The sequence below is a fragment of the Limulus polyphemus genome, unplaced genomic scaffold (assembly GCF_000517525.1).
Source record: "Limulus polyphemus unplaced genomic scaffold, Limulus_polyphemus-2.1.2 Scaffold1999, whole genome shotgun sequence".
Taxonomy (NCBI): Eukaryota; Metazoa; Arthropoda; class Merostomata; order Xiphosura; family Limulidae; genus Limulus; species Limulus polyphemus.
This window is the reverse complement of record NW_013667609.1, coordinates 19,377-46,366: the sequence shown is the minus strand read 5'-3', so window position 1 is coordinate 46,366 and position 26,990 is coordinate 19,377. Positions and strand designations below refer to the sequence as shown.

The 26,990-nt window shown below is 33.0% G+C and overlaps 1 protein-coding gene across 3 annotated transcripts in view; it reads right to left on the bottom strand.

Moving 5' to 3' along the window:
• Nucleotides 1-26,990, bottom strand: part of LOC106465611 (proliferation marker protein Ki-67-like) — a 79,346-nt gene that overhangs the window by 38,759 nt on the left and 13,597 nt on the right. For 2 of the 3 annotated variants that reach the window (XM_022393535.1, XM_022393534.1), the window contains 2 exons: nt 18,759-18,840; nt 14,819-15,019 (listed from right to left, as the gene is read on the bottom strand). In XM_022393535.1, the coding sequence (XP_022249243.1) occupies nt 14,819-15,019; nt 18,759-18,840 (283 nt within the window). Of the gene's footprint in view, nt 1-14,818; nt 15,020-18,758; nt 18,843-26,990 lie in introns of those variants that run through there. The other variant, XM_013925847.2, reaches the window with a different exon arrangement.

The following is a 26,990-nucleotide window of genomic DNA, read 5'->3' as shown; positions in this document are numbered from 1 at the left end:
TAGAAGTATATCTTACATGACCGTAGTCGTGTTTTACAATAGAAGTATATCTTACATGACCGTAGTCGTGTTTTACAACTAGAAGTATATCTTACATGACCGTAGTCGTGTTTTACAATAGAAGTATATCTTAATGTATAAAAATCAAACAGGTACTGTAAAACAATTATCAAAGTTCCTAGAAATCGCAGAAAGTACGGGAACTTTTTCGTTGTTTGTAGCGGAAACTACTTAATGGATCATCTGTGCCTTGTGGTTCGGGCGCTCGATCCATCACCGAACACGGTTGCCCTTTTAGTCGTAGGGGCGCTCTAATGTGTCAGTTAGTCACAATTTTGGTTGGTAAAGAGTATCTCAGGAGTTGGCGGTAGGTGGTCTTGACTAGATGCCTTTCCTGTAATGCATCACCTGAAAATTAGGAATGGTTAGTTGAGTTGTATTGCGCGAAATTCATTAAAATAAACAAACAAAAGTCTGCGCTCTCTTCACCCCAGATTTTAGCGTTGGAAGCCTGCAAACTTAACATTGACAAGAGCGTTGACGCAAGCTCACTGAAACTGCACTATCAAGGTCAAACAAGCTACAGTTTTTTTTTATATTATATAATTTAATTTTCATTCAAGCCTCGCTGTTTTATTCATCCTTACAAGTTGATAGCACTAAGTCACTTCTACAACAGACGGGATAAAAAAAACTTTGGTATTTCGAATTGAAAATACGTTTTAGTTTCAACGAAATAAAAATATTTGCTTCAATCCACTGGAAGTTAGAATGTCAAAAAGTAAACAGTTATAACATGGTAACTCTAGATGTTCATGTAATTGCATGACAGTTGTCTTGACATTTGGTATTTTTATTATCGAATTCGATTTGTCTCCGTAAAACGAAAAGCATTCCTTAGACTTAGCACAATAAGCAACGTGGCCATTAGAAAAAAACAAACAATCTTGGGTTTGATGTTAAAAACAAAATTCCTTTTTCGTTTCCAATATTCATGCAAGGCTACACGTTATTTGTGCTGGCCGTCCATAATGTTGAATGGATAGACTAGAGAGAAATCAGCTAGTCAACGGTACTGCCCACTAACTTTTGGGCTACTCTAATCGAACAGTGGGATTTGACCATCACTCTTATAATGCCCCCCAGTGGCACAGCGGTATGTCTGCGGTTTCGATACCCGTGGTGGGCAGAGCACAGATAATCCTTGTGTAGCTTTGTGCATAATTAAAAACAAACACTCTTATAATGCCCTCCAGTGGCACAGCGGTATGTCTGCGGACTTACAACGCTAGAAACCGGGTTTCGATACCCGTGGCGGGCAGAGCACAGATAACCCTTGTGTAGCTTTGTGCATAATTAAAAACAAACAAACAAACAAAAACAAACAAACACTCTTATAATGCCCTCCAGTGGCACAGCGGTATGTCTGCGGACTTACAACGCTAGAAACCGGTTTTCGATACCCGTGGTGGGCAGAGCACAGATAACCCTCGTGTAGCTTTGTGCATAATTAAAAACAAACACTCTTATAATGAACACATGGCCTCTTGCGGAGCGCGGACTTTCAAATTCACAGTCCGGCACGCTAACCGTTCACCACGGCCTGAGGGTCGCGGGTTCGAATCCCAGTCCCACCAACCATGCTCGCCCTTCCAGCTGTGAGGACGTTATAATGTGATGGTCAATTCGTTGGTAAAAGAGTAGCCCTAGAGTTGGCGGTGGGTGGTGGTGATTAGCTGCCTTCCCTCTTGTCTTTCACTGCTAAATTAGGGACGGCTAACGCAGATGGCCCTCGTCACATTTTAGCACCCCCACGGCTGAAAGTGTGAACATATTTTGTGGGACAGCGATTCGAACCCGCGACCCTCAGATTGTGAGTCGAGCGCCCTAACCACCTGGCCATGCCGGGCCCGATCAGTCATACTATATGTTCTCTATCTTGCGTTTAATGTACTGAATTTATAAATATAAAATACGTTTTATAACAAGAAGAATCAAGAATTAAACTAAGTCCAACCGTTGAAAACGGTTCTTGTAAGAAGTGAGCTTTGATCTTAAAGTTCAGAAAAATAAGTTTGTTAGCTCTTTCACTTTGCAAAATATTTGAAGTTTACATTTTCCGAAGACAGATATTAGGCTCAAACTTGATTATGCGAGTTTTTACAAGTTAAACGTCATTGAAGTTATTATAAGATTTTAGAAATATCGGGTGTGAGGTACTTGACATTTTTACAAGTGAAAGTATATATCTTACTTTTTTTTACACATTGAAACCACCTACGTGTTTTGAAGATTGACTACTGTATCTTTATGGCTAATTGTAATTAATTACCAATTAAAAATGTTTTGTGTTTAATATTACATATACGTTATATGTTTTTCATATTTCTTTATTTATTCTAACTTATATATATATCATTGTCATTGTATTAAGAGTAATATGATGCATAGTAAGAGTAACTATAGAGAACATAGATAGTAGTTGAAGCTAGTTGTAGAAGTAGATTAACAATAATTCGGACAAAAGTAAATGTATATACGCCCCCCAGTGGCACAGCGGTATGTCTGCAGACTTACAACGTGTTTCGATACCCGTGGTGGGCAGAGCACAGATAGCCCATTGTGTAGCTTTGTGCTCAACTACAAAGCAACAAACAAACAAATGTACATACAAAGTGATCGTAATTATAACACTAAGCTTGTCAAAATCTGGGCTTCTCGAGTTATTCTTCCTACTTACACTATTACAATGCTTCCAATAAAATGATCCCATAAGCTCAAGCTCTTAACAAATTTGTTTGAAACATGTAAATCAAATCGCCTCTGGTACGTTTACACTCTGGGAAAAATTCATTTTTGAATCCTTTTATCATAGATCAAAAAGCTTTATGTCGATATTATACATATAACATTACAGGCTCTAAATAGGACTGTTGTTACATATATTGAGAATCTTGAGATCAAAACTAATAGTGATTATGTCTTTTAAATCAATACTTAAAAAAAAATAGAGTCCCCTAGTGGGACAACGGTAAATCTACGGACCTACAAAGCTAAAATCCAGGGTTTGATTCCACGCAATAGCTACAGCACATAGCCAAATGTGGCTTACCAAAAAAAAAAAAAGAAAAGAGAAGACAGACAGTTCGATAACTAGCTAGACATACTATATCTAAATATTGACTAGTACATATATCAAGACGATGATTCTGATAAATACTAAAACAATATTTTTAACCCTAAAAACCTAAAATATCTAAAAACATTAACTGCACTATATAGACAGATTATTATTAAGATATTACTGTGAGATTGACAGTAACATATTCATTTTACAATAAACGCAAGGTAATATATTTGTATAACTATCTGTAATTTGACTTATTTCATGATGCAAAATTGTAGGTTAAGACTATCGTCATTTTATGCACGTGTTGTCTGTGCACATGTTTAACAAGGTTTGCGAAAAACATGCATTTAGTGCACTTCGTACTGGGAATTTGTAGAACACGTATTTCATGTTACAAGCATAGAAGCTCCCCAGTGGCACAGTGGTATGTCTGCGGACTTATATCACTAAAAACCGGATTTCGATACCCTTAGTGGGCAGAGCACAGATAGCCCTTTGTGTAGCTTTGTGCTTAATAACAAACAACAACTACAAGCATAGAAAGCAACAAAATATTAGTAGGGTTACAATCAAAAATGGATCGTGGGCTGTTTGGGAATGATTTAAATAAACTCAAAAGCAGAGCGTGTATAAGCAGTCTGGATTGTAACCAGTAGGTTCCTACGCTTATGGATCATGTTGCTTTTGATTTGATTGACCATTCACCATATAAATAGTAACATAATAACAAGGACGTTTAATCATTGAGTAATACCAGTGTATAAACATTGCTCATTAGCCAATGAATAGAGACGTCACACACACTGAGATTTTCTTCGTTGTAGGTTATAAGAAAGGCTAGCTTACAGTTGATGGTCGAGTTCCTAAACTTTTTCCATTTATCTGTCTAGCTAAGCTGCAGTCATCCTTCGTTGGATGCAGCTCTCCGTCAGACCAGTCCGGTAATTTCTATTCTTAGCATACCGTGTCCACCTGATTCCTGCTTCCGCCACAATATCGTCCCTTCATCTTCTCTTTTGCCTTCCCTTAGTATTTTTTTTCCGTGTCCCTAGATTGCTATTCCATTGTTCTTAATGTCCACCTTTTATCAGAATACCTTGCTACATGTCCAGCCCATTTCCATTTAGTTCTTAGAATGAAACTTACTTCAACTATTATATTTTTGTTTTTCTTATTCTGTCATTTCTCCATCTGTCTTGTAGTGTTATATGAAGTATTGTTCTTTCCACAACTCTTTGTGTGGTTTCTATATTTTTTCCTTATCTCTTTTGTTAGTGCCCATGTTTGGCAGCCATATGTTAAGGTTGGTAGTACACTCTGATCCATGAACATTTTCTTCAAAGTAATGGGGATATCTTGATCCTCTAGAATTTCTCTGTACATTCCAAAACATCGCCATGTTGCCTTTATTCTTACCATAATTTATTCCGTTGTTGTGTTTTCCATTTTGAGGGTTTGTCCTAAAATTTTTCATTCTCAATTTTGATGGTATCTGTGTCATGATAGTTGGTAATTTTTACTCCTGCTTTTTTTGCTACTGGCATTGAAACTGTATAATCGGGCTCACATCTTTTTTTTATTGGATTTGTAAAGAGAGCTACATCATCTGTAAACCTTAGACCTGTTAATGTTTCACCATCTATTTCTATACCTTCATTCTCTAGCTCAGTTTGTCTGAATACTTCTTGCTGTAAACAGTTTCGGAGATATTGGATCATCCTGTCTCATCCCTCTCTCTATCTTTATCACTGATGATACCTCTTTATCAAGATGTATTTTTGATTTCTATGTACGTTAGATTGACGTCTATTGTAGCTAAAGCATTTAATATTACGCTGTGTTCTACAGAGTGAAATGCTTTTTGATCCATATAAAAGAAGTTTGTTTTTTGTTTATTTTGTTCGCTATAGGAAACAAAACGGTTGAACTTACAAATTTTAAAATAACTTCATAATAACCAGTTTTTACAAGAAATTTAATGATGCTATTTATTTTGTACTTGGTGTAGTATTTAATGACAAAATTGACAATTAATGATTATTGCACCATTTTTTTGTAATAAACATACAACAATTGTATGCACAACAGATATTAAATGATGAGATGGAAATGTGTTGTAATGGCACATAAAAAGAACAACAATAAAATGGACCTACAATATTATTGACTATTTGCAAATAGTAACTATAGAGACGAAGTAATAAAATAAAAATCAAGTCGAGAACAACAACAACAGTTTTCTTTAAATAGTGCTAAGTGATTTAGTAACTTTGTGAATTGCAAATTATTATTTAGTGATACAGGTGATTATGCCATCCAAGAAACGCCCTTTCTATGGAAAGTATTCTGCCGCTAAAAGAATGCAAGCACAAAGAACAGCTGAAACAGAAGAAGAACGCAATCAGAGACTTCAAGCACAAGCTGCAAGACATGTTGCTCAAATACATGAAGACTTTAGAACAACGTAAAGTTAGACTTCGAGCTCAAGCTGAAAGGCAGGCTACTCAAAGACAGCAAGAAACTGTTGAACAGCACAAAGCCAGAGTTCAGTCAGAATCATCAAGGCAAGCTGGATATAGACAACAAGAAACTTCTGAACAACATCAAACCAGACTTCAAGCACAAAAATTAAGACAAGTAACTTACAGAGAGCAAGAAACAGAAGGGCAACATGATGTACGACTTCAGGCTCAAAGAACAAGACAAGCTCTAACACAATCAAATTTCAAATAAGGCTTTGTTTGATTAAATGCTTTTTTATTTCTCGCATCACAGTTTTTGTCTACTTAATGAATAATTTGCTGAAAAAAATACTGATCTATACATTTCAAATCTAAATCTTCACCATGCAATGCCAAGTAACTCAGCTAGTTTAATCATAAATCTCATAAAAGTCAAAAATGAAGAATATATATGCATGCACTAAAACAAGAACCAGCCAGAAAGACAGTAACTATGATAATAAAGAATAGTATATTATATCAATCACAAAAGCCACACAATAATTCAAAACTAAAGAGTAAATTTAAACACATCTGGTAACAGTAGTACCAAGTGCTTATGGGGGACCTGTTGCACATGGAGAATGTGTTGTTCTACTACTCGTGGAAGGTTATTGCTGCATGATGATTACATCATGTACTAGCACAGTTCACATCAAAACATGATTTAGGTAGAAGGTTTCAAGACTATTGGCATGTACAAAATCTCATCAGCAGGTGCATGAGAAATAGCTACTGTGTGAAAAGAGGTAAGTGGATTGTTTCAGAATTGTGCATGTAAGAAACTGAAAATTTCCCAAAATTACTGAATCAAAGAAGAAGAAAAAAAGTACTGTTTATTTCATAATTTTCAAATTTCATTTTACATGGTTGGTACAATTTGATCAAAGAAGAATTCCATGATTTTGTTCAATTACAAGTTTTCTACCTATAAACTATCTCAAATGCATTTTTTACAAAGGCCTACATCAAATCAGAATGAGTGCTTTTTCTTAGTAGTTCAGTGCAAACTGTTTGATTTTGCAATCAAAGTCGGCTTTTCTATGCTTTCAGCCTTCAAAACCAATTCATCAGCTGATTTCTCAATTCTATGTGCATCTTTCTCAATGCATTGTTTTTTTTCATTATTTTATTAATTTCATCCAAAAAATGATTTATGTGTTTTGCTTTCATTTTTCCTGCATTTCTTTTGGTCATCCAGGTAATTACAGTACACTTTTGCCTTCCACCAGTGGCAGAGAGCCTTTGCAAACACCATATTCTGTATCTGAAGAAGTGAAACTACTGGTTTCTCTGTCTGGTATACAATCAGATAGACTGTCACTTCTTTTGCAAGCAATAGGTGAAATGTAAGTTTCTCAGGCATCAGTTGATCTTTACACCCTTCCTTGATAATATTGTATGACTCTGTAGCAGAGTTTGTGATCTTCCCCAACTCCACTGCTTCTACACAATTCTTTAAGTCTGACATTATTTCAATAATCCTCTCTTGTCACAGGCACATTTTCTAACCATCTTGCTTTGCAGAACTTCAGTAGCATGAGTGGCTTGATCATCCCTGTGGTTTAGCATAATCTTTATGAAGAATGGGGTAGTCCTTCAATAACCAATAACCACTACTTAAAAAATTGGACAATCTTCCAACATGCAGAATCTGCTCCTTTCTGAAATGCCCCATGTAAAGCATGCAAACCACAACTTCCCAAATTAAGGAGTATCTAAGGCACATCTTGTTCAGGTTCCATTTAGATCAAGATGTGGAACTTCTTCAGTTAATGATGGTCCCATCCACTGTAAGATAAAGTGATAATTTCCAGTTCAGTCCTTCTGTTGACTTGTGGAAAATCTCTACCACGTCCTCTGCTGTGGCATGCCCTATAAATTCTGAAGTGAGGTAGCATGTAACTACAGAATCATTATCACACTTTCTTAAATGCATGTCCATTTGTTTAGTTTGTATTTTGGTGTTTAAGCTTTCTTCAAAAATTAGAACCTATCCTGAATCCTCTCAGCTTTCTTAGTCTCTCAAATAGATGGGACCTGAAATGCAGTGCAATACCAAAGACAGTCAAATAAGCCATTTTTTTCTTCTTCTCCACTTTGGAATTTCCTAGCTACTTCACTGTCTGGAAACATCCTTTTGAAAAGATTGCCTGAAACAAGATTAATTTTTGTAGAATCAGAAAACCATGCAAGGTTGTTTATTTACTCTATAAAGTTGAAGTAATGTTCAAAAGTGAGACAGATCTTGTGATTTATTTAAAACCAAAAGCTTTTCTGGATTATGATAACAGAAACAAAATAAGTCATCTAAATGTTGCTATATATAACAACTTTAAAATATGTCTTACTTCAGTTGTTTCTTACTTAAATATGTTATAGTTAAGAGTTAAATTATATTTAGATTTTAATTTTATATTTTAGTTAATTATACATTATTTGTGTTTTAAAATTCATATTTGAAAGTTTAATCATTTTTGTAAAATAACCAAAGCTTCCCCTCATTCTGCAAGGCATCATTAGTAAGCGTGTATAAAAAGATTTTGCCCAAAGTGTGAAATTACGCATATAACTCAAAGGAAATATGTTATCATTTTCCTACACTGAAAATAGATTTCTAATAGATATTTACTTCTTCTCGCATTAATGCCTTTTCCAATCTTCATCTGCCCTCTAATGCATTAAAAAAGTTTATTTTCACTTCACTCACTAGCCTTTATACCCCCACCCTCCAGTTCAAGCTGTTCATTGAGCATGCAAAGTGCATGTGACAAACACCCACCAACAGGAACATGACACACACTCCTACAACAGCTGATTCACTCTGTATTACATTTTGTGTACCTCACTTTCAAGATTAGGAACACTAGATAATAGAAAAACAAGGGGAGTGGGAAGTGTGTGAGAAGAGGTAAGTACCTATTAGAAATTTATTTTAAGTGTAGGAAAATGATAGCTTCCGATACAATACATACCTTTTGTCACACAAATTCTAGAATCTTAAATTGAGTAGGTGGATGGACAAGTGTAAAATAGAAGTAAGAAACTTCTTATGAAAAGTGTCCACAGGGAATTGAACAGGTGTGCTCAGTAATTGAATGTAAGCACACGAGGAGGACTACACCACTTCTTGAACAGGTATGCCATTTGCCCTTGAAGTGAGGTGTCATGAAACAGGTGGCATTAAGGACCAAACCAATAATGAAAGAGCTCAGAAAACATTGGAGCAAGACTCTTCGAAATCCAAACTGGACAGATAAGGTTCCACATCCTGTCCTCAAGGTGGAGGACAGTGCCAAAAAACCAATCGAGTATATACAATGTAATGTGTCCGGGGCAAGTGGACCGTGAACAACAGATATACACTAACCCCAACTACAAGTGAACAGAGTGCCACACTGCAAGCAACCAGAATTAAAATAATGAGGAAGTAAAAAAATGGCAATCATTGGACAAACTTCCACCTGAACTGTAAAAGGCAAGAAGTATATCAAACTGAACACAGAATTATGAGGTAGTGTGTATATCTCAACACAACCATAAAAACAGGGATTCCACCTGTAACTGGTATTACTAGCAGGAAAAGAACAAGATCCACACAACCGTAAGAGCAGGGAAGAAAACCACGTGCGTCCGGAATTATGAGTAGGATGTGGAACATCTGCTTAACCATAGGAACAGAGTATGATATGCTCCACAACCAGCATTACGAGGCAGACAAAGTCCACTGAGCTCAACCATTAGGAGCTGGTGAAATTCATCCTGCAACCGGAATTTCTGAAACAGGGTGCTATCAACCAGAACTCGGTATTATGAGGAGAATCCAGAGGTGGTGGTCCAGCTCCCTCCCACATCAGACCTTCTGGAACAATAACCTAGGAGGGAGAAGGAGAGAGGGTTCCCAGCTTCACCCTCTTCTCAATAGAATACAGAAAGAAATAATGTTGCTATACGTATGCAACACTCCTGAAGAAGCCTCTATGGTCCACCACTCCAGCAGCTAGAAACTGGAAAATGGTAAGGACTCCCAAAGAAAGTGCAATGGGTGACTGCAAAACCTTATTTTGAAAAGCATTGTTCCTGATTTATTCAATTTATGGAGCAGCAGAGATGAACAGAAATGCCCTTCTGCTTTAGTCATGATAGTCCACGAGTGACAGTTTTCCAAGTACATAATTGAATTATACATATACATAGATATATAACACAAGATAAGCTGTTAGTGGTCTTGCTGAATACCTCACCTCAACAGTGTGTGTTACAACCTTAAAAATGGCAGGTGCAGATTAAAGTAAGATATACCTGACCATGTAACACTCACCACTGAGTGGGATCCAAATATGTAATGAAGACATAAGGAGAGGCCTCCGGAGAAAAAAAAAATTACCCTTCCCCAAGGCAGAATCAAACCGGAGCATGAAGTATTTTCACTGGAGGGGGAAAAAAATATCCACCAGAGAAAGATACAGCCAGATGAAGCAAGTAATGAGAAACAAAAGTACAAGGAGTAGTCAACAATCAACCTGGAAAATCTTCACTAGAGGACGACAAATATGAACCACCAGAGACAAAGGTGACATGTCGAAACAAATGAGATGAGACTAGATAAAGAAGGCAACCTACGGAGCAAAGGGAAGAGTAAACCAACTGTATAAGCTGGTGAATCCAACCTGCAATGGTGATGAGGGAAATATCACAAGACACTAAAAGGCTCCAGGGAAAAAACAAATAGGAACAGGAACCACAAATGGAAGTCATTTGAATAACATAACACAGAGCCCACATAGGAAACAGAAGGCCACCTGGAACCACCAGGAACAAAGATGGGAAAGGGAATGGAGGACCAGTCAAACTGAGACACCCAGAGAACTTGACATGGAGAGGTGTGAATCTAGGATATACATTGTGAAAGGAGATGTATAAGTGAGAAGGCCCCTCCATACTAGAAAAAAAAAGATAGACCAACACAAAGCCAGAGGCTAAAGAACCGGAGAACAGAAAGACAGCAGGATGATACCTAGACATGTGGCATCTATGTGCAGAGTGCCCAGACAAGAGCATAACTGTCAGACAACTGGAGGACGGAGGGACCATTCCATGGGAATATCCACGAGCCGATGGTAGAACCAATCTGCAACTAGGTTCAAAACACTGGGAAGAAGTCAAGCCAAGAGCAGTATCCAGAGTTCAGAAGTTGTAACCCCAGAGTCAAAAAACAAAGGAACCAGAACCAGATACCCACCTGCTTGCAAAAGTATAGGACCAGTTGAAAGTCTGCAGAAAGCACTAAAACCATCTTCATTCACAAAAGATGTAAGATAGGAGACAGAGTTCTAAGAACAATGAAGAGCACCAAAACTAAGAAATGAAGCACAGATACACCAATACTGGGAAATATCCAGGGTATCAAGATATGTACTCCAACTTACAAAAGAAGCAATGGTGAAAGATGGAATATCCAAGGAGGTGGAAGAGGAACATTCCCCATGCGATGATCACTGTCCCACACCAAGCTAATATTTAACTGACAATCCATCAAAAATGACACAGACAACAAAGTACATAGAAATATCCAACATACCAAAGTCAGAACAATGAAGACGTGAAATACTTTATGCTCAAGCATGGAAATGAGGACAAAGTCACAAAACAGGCACCGCACCTGAACTATGCCTACCATAGGTAAAGCAAGGTGGTTTGTAGTATACAAGCCAAAATACTTACCATCAAGTCACTGGGGGAGTTGGAAGTAATAGGAGGAAAGGAAGAGAACAACAACCCCCCCCCCCCCCACCAAATTGAAAGAGTTGGTAAAATGGTAACTGGGTCAAGAAAAATAAAACTAGTGAAATCTCCAACTTCTCCAACATACAGAAATGCCAGAATATGCTTCAACTGTCGTGGAGAGGAAGGTCCAGGTCACATGGAAAAAGTAAACATTCAACATACTAAGGTACGTATCCCCTTGGCAGACAACATCGATCCTGTGGCTTGGGTAAAAAAAATAAGTGTGAACCCAGAAACAGAAGTAACCATGTTGCGAATCATGAGAAATAGTTAATGTAGAAAACATAATAATGGGTATGAAACTGTTTTCATTCTATTATGCATTATGTCATGATACAGATTTTGATTCTCTCACACATTTAAAAAAAATCATGTGTAGTCAGTATCAAAAACTAATTAAACAAGAAACACATCCAACTCATATGGTGCCAGTTAAGAAAGTGAGGTACACAAAATGTAATATATAGGGAGCCAGCTGCTTCAGGAGTATGTGTCATGCTCCTTTGTTATATGTTACTGCATGTTACTGTTATAGAGTTAAATCATCATCATCATTAATCTTGGATATGTAAATTACTAGAATTCAAAATTTTGGTCACAAATAAAATATGGCATCAGTTATTTTTAATGCTTATTTAACATCATGTTGTATAATAAAATTTAGCTAAACATCTTGCACAGATACTTCTCTGCATTCACTATACAATCCACTACAATGGCTTTACATACACAAAAGTACAACAATAATGTATGCCACTTTTCCTATACAAATGCAGACATGTTTTACTCTAATTACAGTGCAGAACAACACACAGTTCTCCTTTAGAAACTTGAGTCATAAGAATGCTAATTAATTCTACTGAGTATGCATTTCAGTAAGCCAACACTGTAGACTACTTAAAAATCCAAATAAAAAAATTAATGTGCAGTAAAAAATCAGCAATATGGTATGTCAGTCCCTTTCACTATATAAACAAACAAAAAGCAATTCACAAAAGTTTCAATTAAAGGAAAAAATCTTTAATTATATGAATATTGTAGTCTTACCTATACTGTTTGATGACTTGTCAGATCAATGTGCCTGGGTAAACTTGAAGCATTATAGAATCTATTTCTTCATCTTTCCTGGTGAGTTTGATGCTTGCTTCTCTTAGCAAGGCAATGTAATGCTCCCTCACCCCTGTTTGACAAATCTACTTTTGTGCTGTACAAAACAAAACTTGCATTTCTGTCATCTATTGAGGACAACCACAATTTATATATCTCTCATCAGTTAGACGATTATCATTGAAAATGCACTTTCCAGGCATAGTCTGTTTAAATCAAGTCTACGCATATGTACAAAAATCAGCCTTGCTACTAATCAGGAACACTTCATAAGTGAATTATGCTTAAGCCATTGTAGGTAGCTGTAGCAACACCACTCCAGAAAAACAATGAATGCTTCATGTAAAAATACGTTGGGAAAACAGATAACGTGCAACTTGAATGGTAGACAAAAATAAAGAAATTTGAACACGACAAATCAAAAGTCCGAGAGAACTACTGTCCACTAACATCTTCTGCAGTTACGTTCACCTAACAAGATTTTCCCAGACATTCCATGATTCCAACTAAAATTCATAAAATTCCCTGACTTTCCAGGTCTAAAAACATATTTTATTTTTCTCTGACTTTCAGAAATTCCATGACCCACAAAACCCTGATCTTACTGTGCATTGATGATTTAGCTACAGTTAGTGTCAGGGTGGAGAAAATAACAGATAAAATATAAGGTTTTACCCTAAAACCTCTTTTGATATTCATTTAAGAGGTTCTATAGGTTATGCATATGAAATATAAAAATTGTAAGATGAAAAGTATTTGTAATTTTAACGTGATGATATCACTCAAACTGACCCCATAAAGGCTTTGAAAATTCACACATAAATTTGTAATAAAAATATCAAAAATTATTATTTTTTTTTACAAAACTTGTACTACTTAAGTAAAAGATATATTTATCAAATTCAAAGCTCTAGTATGCATAGCTTCATGGTTTTTCAAAATGACCCATCAATAAGGATTAAATGAAAGATAATTTTTTGATTAAACCTGATTGGGAAATGGTTCCTAGGATATAAATAAGGCAATTTCCTCACAGGAGCATTCAATTGAAGCAGACCTTAAGATAACTAGTTTGAGACACTTTCTCATTGGTGTTACAATTAACAATATGTCTTCTGTGTTCGCAAAATCTCTCATTAGTAGAAGAGATAGTAAGAGAGACATGCAAAACTCTTTTTAATCTAAAAACATCTTCTATTTGCTGTTGTTTATTTGCAGAAGTTGTAATTTTTAAGAGTTAAAATCCTGAGTGTAAAGCTTAAGCAGATGTTTAGAATTTTTTACACTTAAAAATTAATATTAATAAAATTTTTTATAGAAGACAGTCCGTAATATTTGAGTGTTTCAAATGCAGCAGTGTCATTTTTCTTTTAATTTCAATTGTGAGATAAACCTCAGGTTTTTGAGAAATCCAGACAAATTTTAATTGCTCACAATTTATAACCTAATGATATTTTTCTTGAATAGACAAAAATGGCTATAAAAAATACCTGTTGAGTAAAACTTTGGCAACAAATAAAATTATGGTGGGTGCCCCTGAGTAAGAAACTACCTATAAAAACAAGTGTACAGTTTTAACTAAGTAAATTGGGGAAAGTAATATATTTTGCAAACTAAATACCAAATATAAAAAAAAAAAGAAGGAAATATTAAATTTATGTTAAGGCAAATAAATTCAAAAGATAAGGAAAAGAAATTCATTAAGGAAGAGAATATTATCACCTGAAAAAAACTAGTTTGAAAAATTTTCATCTACTAATTAATGCTAGTATGTTTTTGTTAATGAAGACTTTCAAGTTTTGACACATTGAAAGTGCTACATAAACAAACTGTAGATAGAATGCATTCAAGTAGAAGACTTTCAACCCTATTACAAACAAAACCAAATGAAAATGTCAGTTATATGGATTGTAAGTAACAGAAACCTATCCTGATTATCTAGAATCAGTACCTATAATCCACAGAAATTTGTAAAACATTATGCTTAGAGCCTAAATCACTTTTTTGTTTATTTACTTGCTCTCACTCTCTCTTTTATTTTTGTTGTTGCTACTTAAACTGAACTATAGATATGAAAGTTGGGTTTAAACTTTCTTGAGAATGACCTGCTTACTATTATATAACAACTCGTTACTTTAATTCTTTTAAAAACAATGTCCTCACTGGATTCAACCCCATTCTCAACATTGAAATACATTGACTACACTGATAACAAACTATAACACAAGTTAGAAAACCACAGGAAATGAGGTAATCACAAAACTAATCCATGTAAAGAAGTAACTGAACTTACCGCCTGCTCACAGTTCAGAGGTATATGCTCATCTTTTTCTGGTGTGGGATATGGACGATGAATTGAATTTGGTGGGTATTCAAAACGGAAGTTTCTGTCAATGACAGTGATTATGTTTTTGTGGTTAACAGGAGTTTTGTGTGTTACAGATAATCCATTCAACAAGGTGAGGTTCATATTAGTCAAGGAAGTTAAATGGACCTATAATAATTAAAATCCAAAAATTTTGAAATATAAGTAAATGATACTGAATATCATTAGAAAACAAATAATTACTTGTATACTAAGGCATAATCATATAACTTCAAGTATTTCATTATAGCAATAACTTTCCTATAATAACAATTTTAATAAATTATGCACTATCAGCATTATTGGTCCATTAATAAAAGTTAACTTATAACAGATCAGCAAAGAACTTTAGAAAAATATATATACGTGAATCAAATACTTAAGTGAATTCAACATAAATACACGAGTTGAAAGTGTCTAAAACATTTTAAAGAAACTTTCAATCATCTTTTAAGACTAGTATCAGCAGTTGAGTGATTACACCAATATTATCAGACTCAAACTTGGAGAACAATTTTCTAACATGGCAAAAACGTGTTTATTTAATTCATTTACGTTTTTATCTAAAAATTTTCAGGATAACATTTTACAATCATTGCTTTTGTTGTTTCCAAAACTTTGGTGTAATTTCTTTAATGAAATATGAGTACACGAATGTATCCTATTAACAGTAAGGGCTTAAAAGCTATGTAACCATCTTTAGCAGTGTCAGTAATTTTCCATTAAAGAAAAAACTTTCACTGGATATCAAATTCTGTTTCATCACAAACATCAAATTCAGCATAACTAAAACACAAGTTTTAACTTATTTTCTGTAACCATGCATGCATTATTCATTGAACAAAATTATTTTGAATAAACACTGATTTCAGTTATACTGAACTTGGACCTAACAAAATTGTGTTAGCTTTGTATGAAAGTCAAAAAACTAACAATATTTAATCATTATTACAACACTTACTATCCTCCAAAGTAGTAGTATTAGAAACCAAATCATCTCCTACTTAGATATTTACCTCTAAAAACTGAATGTTCAATCATTTTAAAATACTGTCTATCTGGATGTCCATGATTTAAGTGCCACTGTAAGACTAAAACATTTCAAACAATTCTTAAGATTTCTGCTAATCAGGGATTGATTTTAAGAAAATTTTAGAGGCTGTCCGAAAAACAAACAAATACAGACCCTTAAAAAAAAATACAATTACTACAACATTGATGTACAAACACCCTAAAAAAAGACCCAATTACAAGAATTTTGATGTTTTTATGTCTTATTTATTTCCAAAAAGTATAAGTGTGGTTTAGTTGGTAATTTTGCATCTTTATTCAAATAATTTTTGACACATTTTCTGGGAAGTTTTGTTACATTGGAAAAAAAACAATCAATGACCTGAAAAACTTTTAAACAAAACAGTGATCTTGGCCAATCACTTTCAATGTTTTCATTTTAATCAGCTTGGTTTATCCACCACGTACAGTAAAGTAGAGACCATAGTAAGAATATACTTGCATCAGAACTCTCACAAATACTACTATACCGTAATACATACACAATGCCAGAACACTGCACATGTACACACACACACCACTGATATGTATTGTCTTTCATACTTGTAATTTGAACTGTTGGTGAGAGGCAAAGCAAGAGTTATTTTATTTGTTATTCTGTTTCGTACTGAACAAAATATTCATAACATTTTGCTTGCAGTTATCATTATTATGTTTTGTTTAATCCATGAATTTTCCCACTTTTCACATGGTAGCTAGGCCTTCCACATTTCCTAGATTCAATCGGTCATGTCTGTCTAACATTAGCATTAGGCCTATACGTGCACAATCGAAAGGGGGGGGGGGGTCAGTGTTTCAACTACGACAATTAATGATAAAAATTTTGTGTTTGATTTTGTAAATTTGATCGTTTCAATTACCACTGAAGGTTTATCAGTATGAAGTTGAGACAGCCATATTAGTTTATTGTCATAACCATTTATACTAGAAATTAATCTCACTAAATATTTGTGTTATCAGCATTTGTTTTTGTTGCAAATTTCCACCCACCCATGCAGTATATATACATACAAACACCTCGCAATACACTGTGGTAATGTAACTAACTGAGTTGTATACACAGTGATTCATGCTCAGTTGAACTCCATACAAAATTTAAGTACATAAAGCAGCACAGATGCATAGCTTGTCCACAACAGAAAGTTTAGTGACTAAAATAGCATTATTAGCCAATCACAAAATCAAACCTTTTTTAACATTTTCAGCCCCTTTTCGTGGATTATACCATCATTTCTCTTGTACAATCTTTTTCAAACCAAAAATGGATCAAAAATTATTTTTTGTGGGGTTTCAAATTTTCGAGTTCATAGTTAGGAAAATTACCAATGATTTTGGTCGAGGATCAGAATCAACATTAAGTGTGTAGTGTAAGCATGGATACATGTATACAGTAGACTGTGATGCTTTTTGAGTAAGAGTCTGTTCCAGGATACTAGTCATCCATCAGACAACATGGAGTTTTAAGCTGGTTGTCTGAGGAAGTTTTTATTGGTGTTGGACGACCATTAAAATGGAGCCCTGCTAATGTTATCACATATTTTGTGAATACATTACATACACATTACTTATAACAAAATTCATAATTTCTTTAATATTTACAATATTTCTTCAATTACAACTTTGTACAATATGCAACTAGATATTACAGAAACACAAGGTTATATTTGTCACTTATGCAGTGTGATTCAAAATGACTGGTTTTAAAGCCTGTCCTTCAAATCATTTAATGTTGTCAGACAGAAAATAATGAAAACAAACAATTTATTATCCATACTATAATTATGGACTAACAATCATTAAGCATTATTCTTGGCTTAGGAGTTTTAATTAGTGTGAACAGGCTTTAAAATAATGCACAATAATTTTGAATCAGAATATACTACTGAAGTGCTGTGTTTTGTCATATTTAGCCATTGACTAATTTTAGTTTAATGTGAATATTAGATAAAAATATTACAGCTTTGTTATAATATTTATCTACTCTGATGTTCCAAATAATAGTGCAAGTTGGAAAAATTAAGAATTTTAATTTAATTATCCTACAGGTCAAAATCATAGTATGAAATTGAATTTTGTGTTTTTAATTAAAGATGACTGGAAAAAAATAATTGTGAAGACCCAAATAAGCATTGTGCAAGGTCTAAAATTTTCTCCAAAATTAATAATCGTACAAGTACGATTATTTGGAATATGAGAGTACACATTTAGTAGTTGTTCTATACTGACAGCTTAGCTACATAAACACTAGATACTGATAAATCTGGATAAAACTAACATTAACAAATGACATTTCTCCTTAAATTTCTTGATGTAGATTACCTTAACAGATTTAGGAGCTGGTGAGCTAACTGTTGTTTCCTAAGAAACTAATAACATTATTCTGATGCTTTGCTTGGCTTTTTTAAGAAATTTCATTTCAAATACCCACATGTGTCAAATTCTGTCCATTTTCATGCATTTGCAGAAAATCATTGCCCCTGCTTTAAAATAACATACACTTTACCTTAAAAAATAGTCTTTTAATATTTCAATATTATTTTCATTTGAAAAATGGATGTTTTTTTTGGTGAATAATGCAAAATTCACTTTGCAAAACAACAATAAATACATGTGTATACAAATTGACACTTTATCACCTATAAAAGATGAAAATGTGCTTTTTCATAATTTTGAGTTTATACATCTCGCATGCATCGGGTGCATCTATAAAGAAATGTGTGTATTCTGTTAAAACAACATAAAAAAACAACTCTTGAATTAATCAATTTTTTTTAAAAAAAAAGGACCATTTACTTACCTTCTCATTCTTGTCTACAGTAAGCATGCAATGTTCTCTTGAAACATTTGGCAGTTGTACACGAATGTCACAGTCATTACCCCTAAAAAAACAAGAATATTTAAGAGCCTAATGGTTTAAAATATGGAATTATGAAATTGCATACACCTCAACAATAAATCACAATTACTTGCCGCACATGTACAGACAAACTTGGTTCCATCAAAACAATATCCATTAACCTTGTCACCCTGGGTACCCTTTACTGCACACAACACAAGGCTTTAGTGTCTTACATTCAAAATTTTATTAAGCTACTTTTTGTTTATGTTAGACCAATTAGGATAGCATAAAATCTGCACTAATCTTAATTATACAAGGAAATATTTTAAAAAATCCTGAATTTCCACTAGTGTGACCCACATAACACATTTTCTCTTAGCATGTCATCATCCCTATTTTATACATCACACCTCCAAAAAGTACAAAATTAAACATCAAATACTCGCTATAAAATCATTACTGCTCAAACAAACCATAATTTTTATAGCCTTCAATTTTGTTTGGTTACAGAGCTATCGATTAGAAAATCAAACCCCTCCTGCCACACCCACCTTCTCTTTCACAATTCATTGATAGTTCTCTCTTACGTTTCATTATATATTACCTACAACCAATAGAAAGTCAAGGTTTTCATCTGTCAAATAAAGTATTTTATAACATTGTGTTCTGAACAGAAGATCTTCAATTTCCTTCACAGTACAAGATTCGTCCCCATTGGAAAGTTAATAACTAGCTTGGATGAATTTACAACAGTTCTTGTCGCATATTTAAAAAACAGGAAATATTTTGAGAGTTAAGTGAATTTGTTTACGTTTTGCATTTTATTAGTCTATATTCTTTGGTGCATTATTTAATTAAATAAAAATTATTAAGTGCATTACTATATATAGTATAAAAAAATATGGTTAACTCTCCTCGAAACCCAACAGCAAGAAAAAAGATTAGGTACGAATTTTATTTCTTGTTTTTCATATTTATTTTTTATTATAAGTTACTAAACTCTAAAAATATGGATCTTTTAAAATCATTTGAAACTAGATTAGGTAAAATAAGAAATAATTATTAATTAAAAATGGTTCACGAAGCATGTATGCGAGCAGTTCATGGGTAATGTGATTAGATAGTGGAATGTGAGCTTCACATTCCCAGAATGATTTACAACTTTTAATGGCAAGGATAGTAGTTATACACAGTTCAAAGGGCAATAAAACAATAAATCTAATTATAAATAGATGTATACTGTTACGATCTTAGAGTTACTTGTTTCATGTTACAATTTGAAGTCATTCTTGAAAAGAAAAAGGGGCAATATATATTTATTTTGATTTTTTTTGGTGTTTACAAGGTTGGTTGAATTGACCAATGATCGTGTTTTGAGATAGGGTAGAGAAAATAACTGATACAGTATAAAGTTTCAGTGAATAAAAATGTTTGAAATGCATTCTTACAAGATTCTGAATAGATGCTTGTTTCATTTTTAGACCTGAATGTTGTTTTAAGTTGATTCACAGAACTGATGGTTCTTTTACAAGCTGCTGTGCAAGCAGAGGTTGTTATCATGATTTAAACTAGTGTATATTCAAGATCAGTAGGTTTTAATACCAAGTCCAACAAGATAGATTAAGCTTCATGAAGACTAAGTGATCCCCTTCCTATTCAACCAAATTTCAAATCAAGCTACTAAGCTCGTGCCTTGGCAACTTCCTCCTCAGTGTTTTCATGAAATGATCCACAAGATGAGATACTGTTACAATCAGTCTTAATATTAGCCTTTTTTTAAATGATACGTACATTTATTTCAAGAAGATTTTTCTCAACATCAGCTAACATGATAATTTTACACATTAGAGCAGATCAACTGATAAAAAATATGTTACTTTTACCCCACAACTTTAGTATTTACTAGAAGTAACATCTTTATACAAACAAATAAGACTTAAGTGGGCTGACAGAAAAACCAACTAGAGACTAAAATATAAGTACTAAATTTCTCGTTTTCCACGTATATTTTTATCTATTGTTACAAACATAACTAAAATACTAAAATTAAAAACTTAAGTTGAACAAGAAAAAAATAAGAAAGATTATTCATCAAGGTCTGCACGAGCTGCTTGTGATTTACATAATTCATTTACCTAACCTGAACTATACAGTCACTGCATGATTCAACATTTTCTTTATGCAGAATTAGTACTTAGTTCATAGAGCAATAAAACAATGAAATTAAATGAAAATAGTTGTGAAAAGATAGAGGACTGAATATATTAGGATAAATAACCGTTACAATCTGCAAACATTCTACAAAGATAAAATACATTTTACACATTTTGTAAATATTCAGTAAAAAAAAGTTGTAATGTTTCGTAAGAGATTCACAATTTTCATGAAGATACAATTGCTGCATAAAAAGTTATCTTATGTATACTTTCATGGTTACCTGGTGATTGTAAGGTTGGGCAACTTTGACATGAAATTGACCAGCAGCTAACATGTTAGTTTATCAAACAACAGAGATGCAAAAAAACTTGTTTTCAGTTACTTTTGAAAGATTTCAATGCACATGTATTACAACTTATTTATCCTAGACCACAATATGTTTTTTTACTTGAAGTCTGTGAACCAGTAGAAATTATCATAATTATTAAGCAGCAGACCATCACAAAAAATACATACATGTCAGAAATGTGTATGGTAATTTTCAAGTGCATAATTTATGCAAAATGCCATGATTTGTCATTATCAAACACCCCTGGTGTAACAATTTATGATCAAAACATCATGAAATTTTTGTAGAAAAGTTCTTGGAGTGATAAAAATCTTTTACTAAGGTACTGTATTATTTCATCCAGAAAGCCTTCAAAAGTGTCATTCAGAACTACACCAGTGTACTTTGTCAGTGTGATAGATTGTGAAAAATCATTTTTACAGTTTTGTTAAAATTTTCTATTCCAATCACCCACTCCAATTAACTTTAAACTCAGACAACTCCAATGAAGCAAGCACACATCAATTACAAACTAATCCCTCCAGTGGTATTACTCATTCAGTTAACTCAGAATATTTGTAACATAAAGTTCAGAAATTTTGCAAACTTTTCAGGTTTCTGATCCTTCAGCAAACCTATAGTCTTTATTGCATCCTAACTTTTCCCCTGTCCAACATACTCCTGACATTCAGTTGTAATAGTATAGTGTTTCTCTAAGGTCAGCAATGCTCTATGCCTGCTTTTCAACCATAGGACCTGTTGAACCCCACCATACAATGCTCAGTTTTCCTCAAAGAATTCAGGGATCAGTTTTTATCCTCTGCTTTTTAAGAGGAATAACAATATTAATAACCCTTCAATTATCTCATTACATGTTTTCAGGTAAGGCACTGTTTCAATAGCATTTATGATTTCCAACTGGGAAAGCTTTGTAACATCCATTTACCCCTGCTCTATCACCAAAGTAGCCCTGTTGAAGTTGAAACCCACCAATTTTGACCTCAAAACTTCATGTTATGCCTCTTGATTCTAAATCATTATCAATAGGTGTTAACATATCATCTTCTGTTAAATCATTTAAGATGATAATATTACAAAATAATCTTAATTTGCCTGAAACTGGACCCACATATCCAACATAAAACATTTCCTGTTCTACAATATTCATATCAGAACTGCCATCAGCAAATACACATTGAAATCTTACCTCCTTCAATTCATTTGTAGTTTATTCTCTTTGTCTTAGCTAGATGGTCTACAAATGTTTTGTGAACATCATCATTCCTATATCTCTCACCAACTTATTATTTTCTTGGAGTTATGAGAGACCTCAAATTTTCTAAATAAAGCTTGTTTGGATACACAATATGATGTGTTGAATAGGCAATATATATGTTTCATTAAGACATGCTGACATCCTTCTCAGAGGCCTAATAAAATCTGGATTTTGGTCATGGTACTACTTAACATTTCACATACTGCTTGAACTTATGATAATAAAATAGCTTATTTCCATCCATACCCACTACAACTTTGAAAATAAACTTCTCACATGAGCAATATAAGAATATTCTTGGCAAATTTTACAAAATAAATTACCCCGAAGAAGAAGAATATTTAACTATTTGCAAGTGCTTGAGTTTGGGATCTTTTTTTTTTAAATCTAATAACACATCATCTGTGTTCAAAAAATCTAACTTTATGACCTGTCTCACACATATATATACATATATAAAAGGTTGCATGATTGAAAATCAAGCAGAAAAATGTTTAGAATTTTTGACCCAAAAAAGTTTATGAGAGGCAGTCTGTAATTTTTTCAATGTTACACAGCACAACAGTGTAATTTCGTCAGAAACTTCTGTGATCAGACAGATTGCAGCTTTTTGAGAAATTCAAATACATAATGTGCACAATTTTCAACACAACTTTCAAAAAGTTTAGACTAGACTATGATCATATTTAGTACTATACTTAATTTAATCAATTTTTCTTCTCTAATCCAACATTTTAAAGAATAAAAGATGTCAAGAGAAGCTTCCTTAACTCTTTCAGCATGGGCTTGGTCCCTAGGACTGACCTTGTAACCATTTCATGCTTGTTACAGTTTTCATGCTATAACTTTTAAATTAGTAAGCATATGGTAATGAAATTTGGCAGATTATCAATAAACATTACAATGCTTTCATATTCAAAATATCGATTTTTTTTATCAAGCCTTAAGGTTTAGAAAGCAATGTTATTTATGCCTTTTTTTTTCTTTTCGCATGTTGCCTATCCAATATGTAAAGTAATTTTCAATTTAAGAATACAAATACTTTTAGCATCAAAAAATTTTCAGATTTCACATGCAAAATCTTTATAATGTCCAGATAGTTATCAAACATTTCTCAAGAAAAACTTTATATTTTATCTGTTATTTTAAGTAACGAATATTTGTAGATGTTCGGCAGATTTGACCGATCTCATAACCAACATAACAAATTAGGAAATAAATATAAGTTATGCCTCTTTCATTCTAGAATGACAATAAATTATAATAAGAAAAGATAAATATTTAGACTAAATAGCTTAAATCTTATAACATTATACATTTATATATATTTATTATTTTTATTATATTGACCTTTCAGCCATGCCTGGCTAACAATACAAAAATTACCCTATCCAATAATACAAAACTGACCTTTAATCTTTACAAAGTGAACTGTCTTGACTGTATTTTAGTTCACTAGTATTTTGTAAAATACAGTCACATTTTAATTATTATACATTAAATATGTATATAGATTAATGCTATTTAGGAAAAAAATTATTAAACTTATTTTTCTTAAAACATAGAACAGTAAATAAAGAAGCAAACCCAAACAATTATCTCTTCTAGTTACGACCTTTGTAATCAGTTGTTACTTGATGTAGGTTGCTAAGCCTTTTAAAATTTTGCTCGTGGAGAATATGAAACAAAATTTTTTTAAGGTTTTATATATATATATAGTTGGATAACCAAAAAAATCATAAATTACTATACCGATACCATAGAATTCCACTATAATTTATCAAGCTTTGTAACTAAGCTGTATTTCGGTCTTAAGAAATATGAAATTTCGAGCAGACTAAAGACACAAAGAAATCTTGGTTCCAAAGAACAAGATGATATCATAAAATTTTAAAATGGCTAAGAAGTGTATATAAGGGAGTGTTTCCGAAACTGGAAAGAGGTGGGCATGGTGCCACTGTTTGATTTTTTATCTCAGAAAATTGAAAAGATAAGAGGCTCTTATTTTATATTATAGCTTGTCAGTATTGGTAATTTGAGTTTCTAATTCATTCGAAATTATAGACTTAGTATTTTGACTTCACAAACATTTAATTTGAACCAGTGCTGCATTCCACATACCACGTGACACACAAAAATCAATGTTTAACTGTGTTTTTTTTTAATATTTACTTTTAAATTAAGAAATTGAGTAAAGTATAATACTAAAATTTGGATTATAATCTACAGTTTGATACTAAACTTACTGACATAAATTCATGAAATAGTAGTTCAATAAAATTTTGAATGCGAGTCAACAAACGAGATGACATGGCATTTCACCCATGACCCGTCTGAAAAGGGTTAAGTCAAATGCAGTTCAATCAGAAAAATAGTTAGAGAAAGAAAACATGAAGTTAGCCAGCGTGCAAGTGATTAGCTTTAATAGGTGATACTTTAAAAGTGAGTTTCACAATTTAATAGAGATAAAGAGAATAACTAGTCTCGTCAAAGGGTGTTCTAAAATAATTGAACCCACCTTTGTGAACTTTGACGAAAAGGAAACAATTATTTGAAGTTCAAGATAAACTGTGGTAATTCATGAGGTAGCATAAAAGAATTATTCACTGATACTATTGTGATAAAAGCAGAGAAAAATAGTACTTCTTGTCAACTGAATTCTATAGTAATTGAATAAGCCTAAGTGGACTTTTGATAAGAAAAAAAGAGAACTATTTAGAGTTTGAGATAATACAACTGTCATATCCACAGTGTAAGGAATATTTTGTACATACATTTAACATGTTTTGAATATAGTATTTTAAAACAAGTGGATTATGTGCTGTCCGTCTATTGCCAACAAGTCACAGACACCTACTGTAGAAGAATCCTCAGCCCACACATATACATAGAAGCCTGACACACAGGCTCCGCCTTAACACTGGATCCTTGACTAATAGCAATTATAAATATTCATCAACTAATGCTATCTATTGGTGTAAATCAGTAATAGTGCAGAGAGGGTTAAGCCAATTTCTTACTGCAATCATTCATAGATCTAAATAAAGCTTCTTATTTTATTTATTTCTTGGCTAGTTTCTGACTATCCACTCTTTAGCTTGAAAATACAAGATTTGGCATTTGATAGCTTAGTCTAAAACGCTACTTACGATTAGGTGTTTCTCTTTTTTAATATTTCATTACTTTGGTTAATTTAACATAGGCTTTATATTTCACACCTTATATAACAAGTTAGTGATGGAAAAAATATTATTATAATACTTTATAAAAGGCAACTGGTGTGCTTTTATTTATGATTTTTAACTTGTAGTGGAAATGTACCACTGCAAAAACATTAATGCTTATAACTATATTCATGGATCACTTATAGTAAATTTTAGAGCAAGCAACTGGTGTTTCCATTTTGTAAGTAGCGATCTATTCCAATATTTATATTTACTTTCATATCTTACTGATTACAATATTTTCAATTGATGGAATAACGTTTTGAATCAATTTTGGTATTTAATTTTTATGATGATTACAACAGCACTGTAATTTTAGTATACAATTTAGGACTATTCTAAATCTTGAATATGCCAAACTTCATGATGTTACAGATATATTGTTAAATGTAGCAAAAAATATTGTTAAAAGCAGGAGTAGACTACTGAAGATTTTCTTTTTACATTTGCATTGATTAGTGGGATCATTTACTTCTAGCATGTTTATCATACAGAATAAGTTTATAAATTTATACTTTAGTTTTGACCTATATAATTAACTCATTTTTGATCAAAAAGTTTCTTTTAGGGGTGCACCAATATTTAGGCAGGATATTGGAGTGACAATAATATAAGAGAAAAGTACATTATCATTTATTTTGGCCAAGTTTGTTGTTGTAGCTGATAATGTACATCAATATTTTTGCTTGTTGTCCCATGTTGTTTTTAACCCTTTATCTGCCGTGGCCATTTTGATCTTATCGTGAGGCCAAAATCACATTTGTGAATTGAAAAAATTATAGAAACTTATCTTTTAATGGATTTCAGATTTTATTTTTATAAATAGTAGCATAATATTCAATTATTTATACAAAATTGTATTATTTAATGAAATTTAAAGAGGCATTTAATGAAAAAAAATCCTAAAATATGTTTTAGACTGTAAATAAGCGCCCTCCAAGAAGAAAATTGTTTTAAATGTTTCTTTCCACTTCAGCACCGGTCCTGCCATCTATGATAGGTATCTAAACTTTTTTTTCTAGTCTGTTTTCTTTAAAAAACAGCATCTGGGCATGTCAAACCTTAGTTGTAAAACTTTTAGCCAATCCTAGTCAAAGGTGTCAATTTCAGTACCATGTTATTCCAATTGCTATATCTCACATTTGACAAATCATAGAATGATAAGGAAAGCACGTGACGAAACGTTGTTCTCTGGATTTTACATT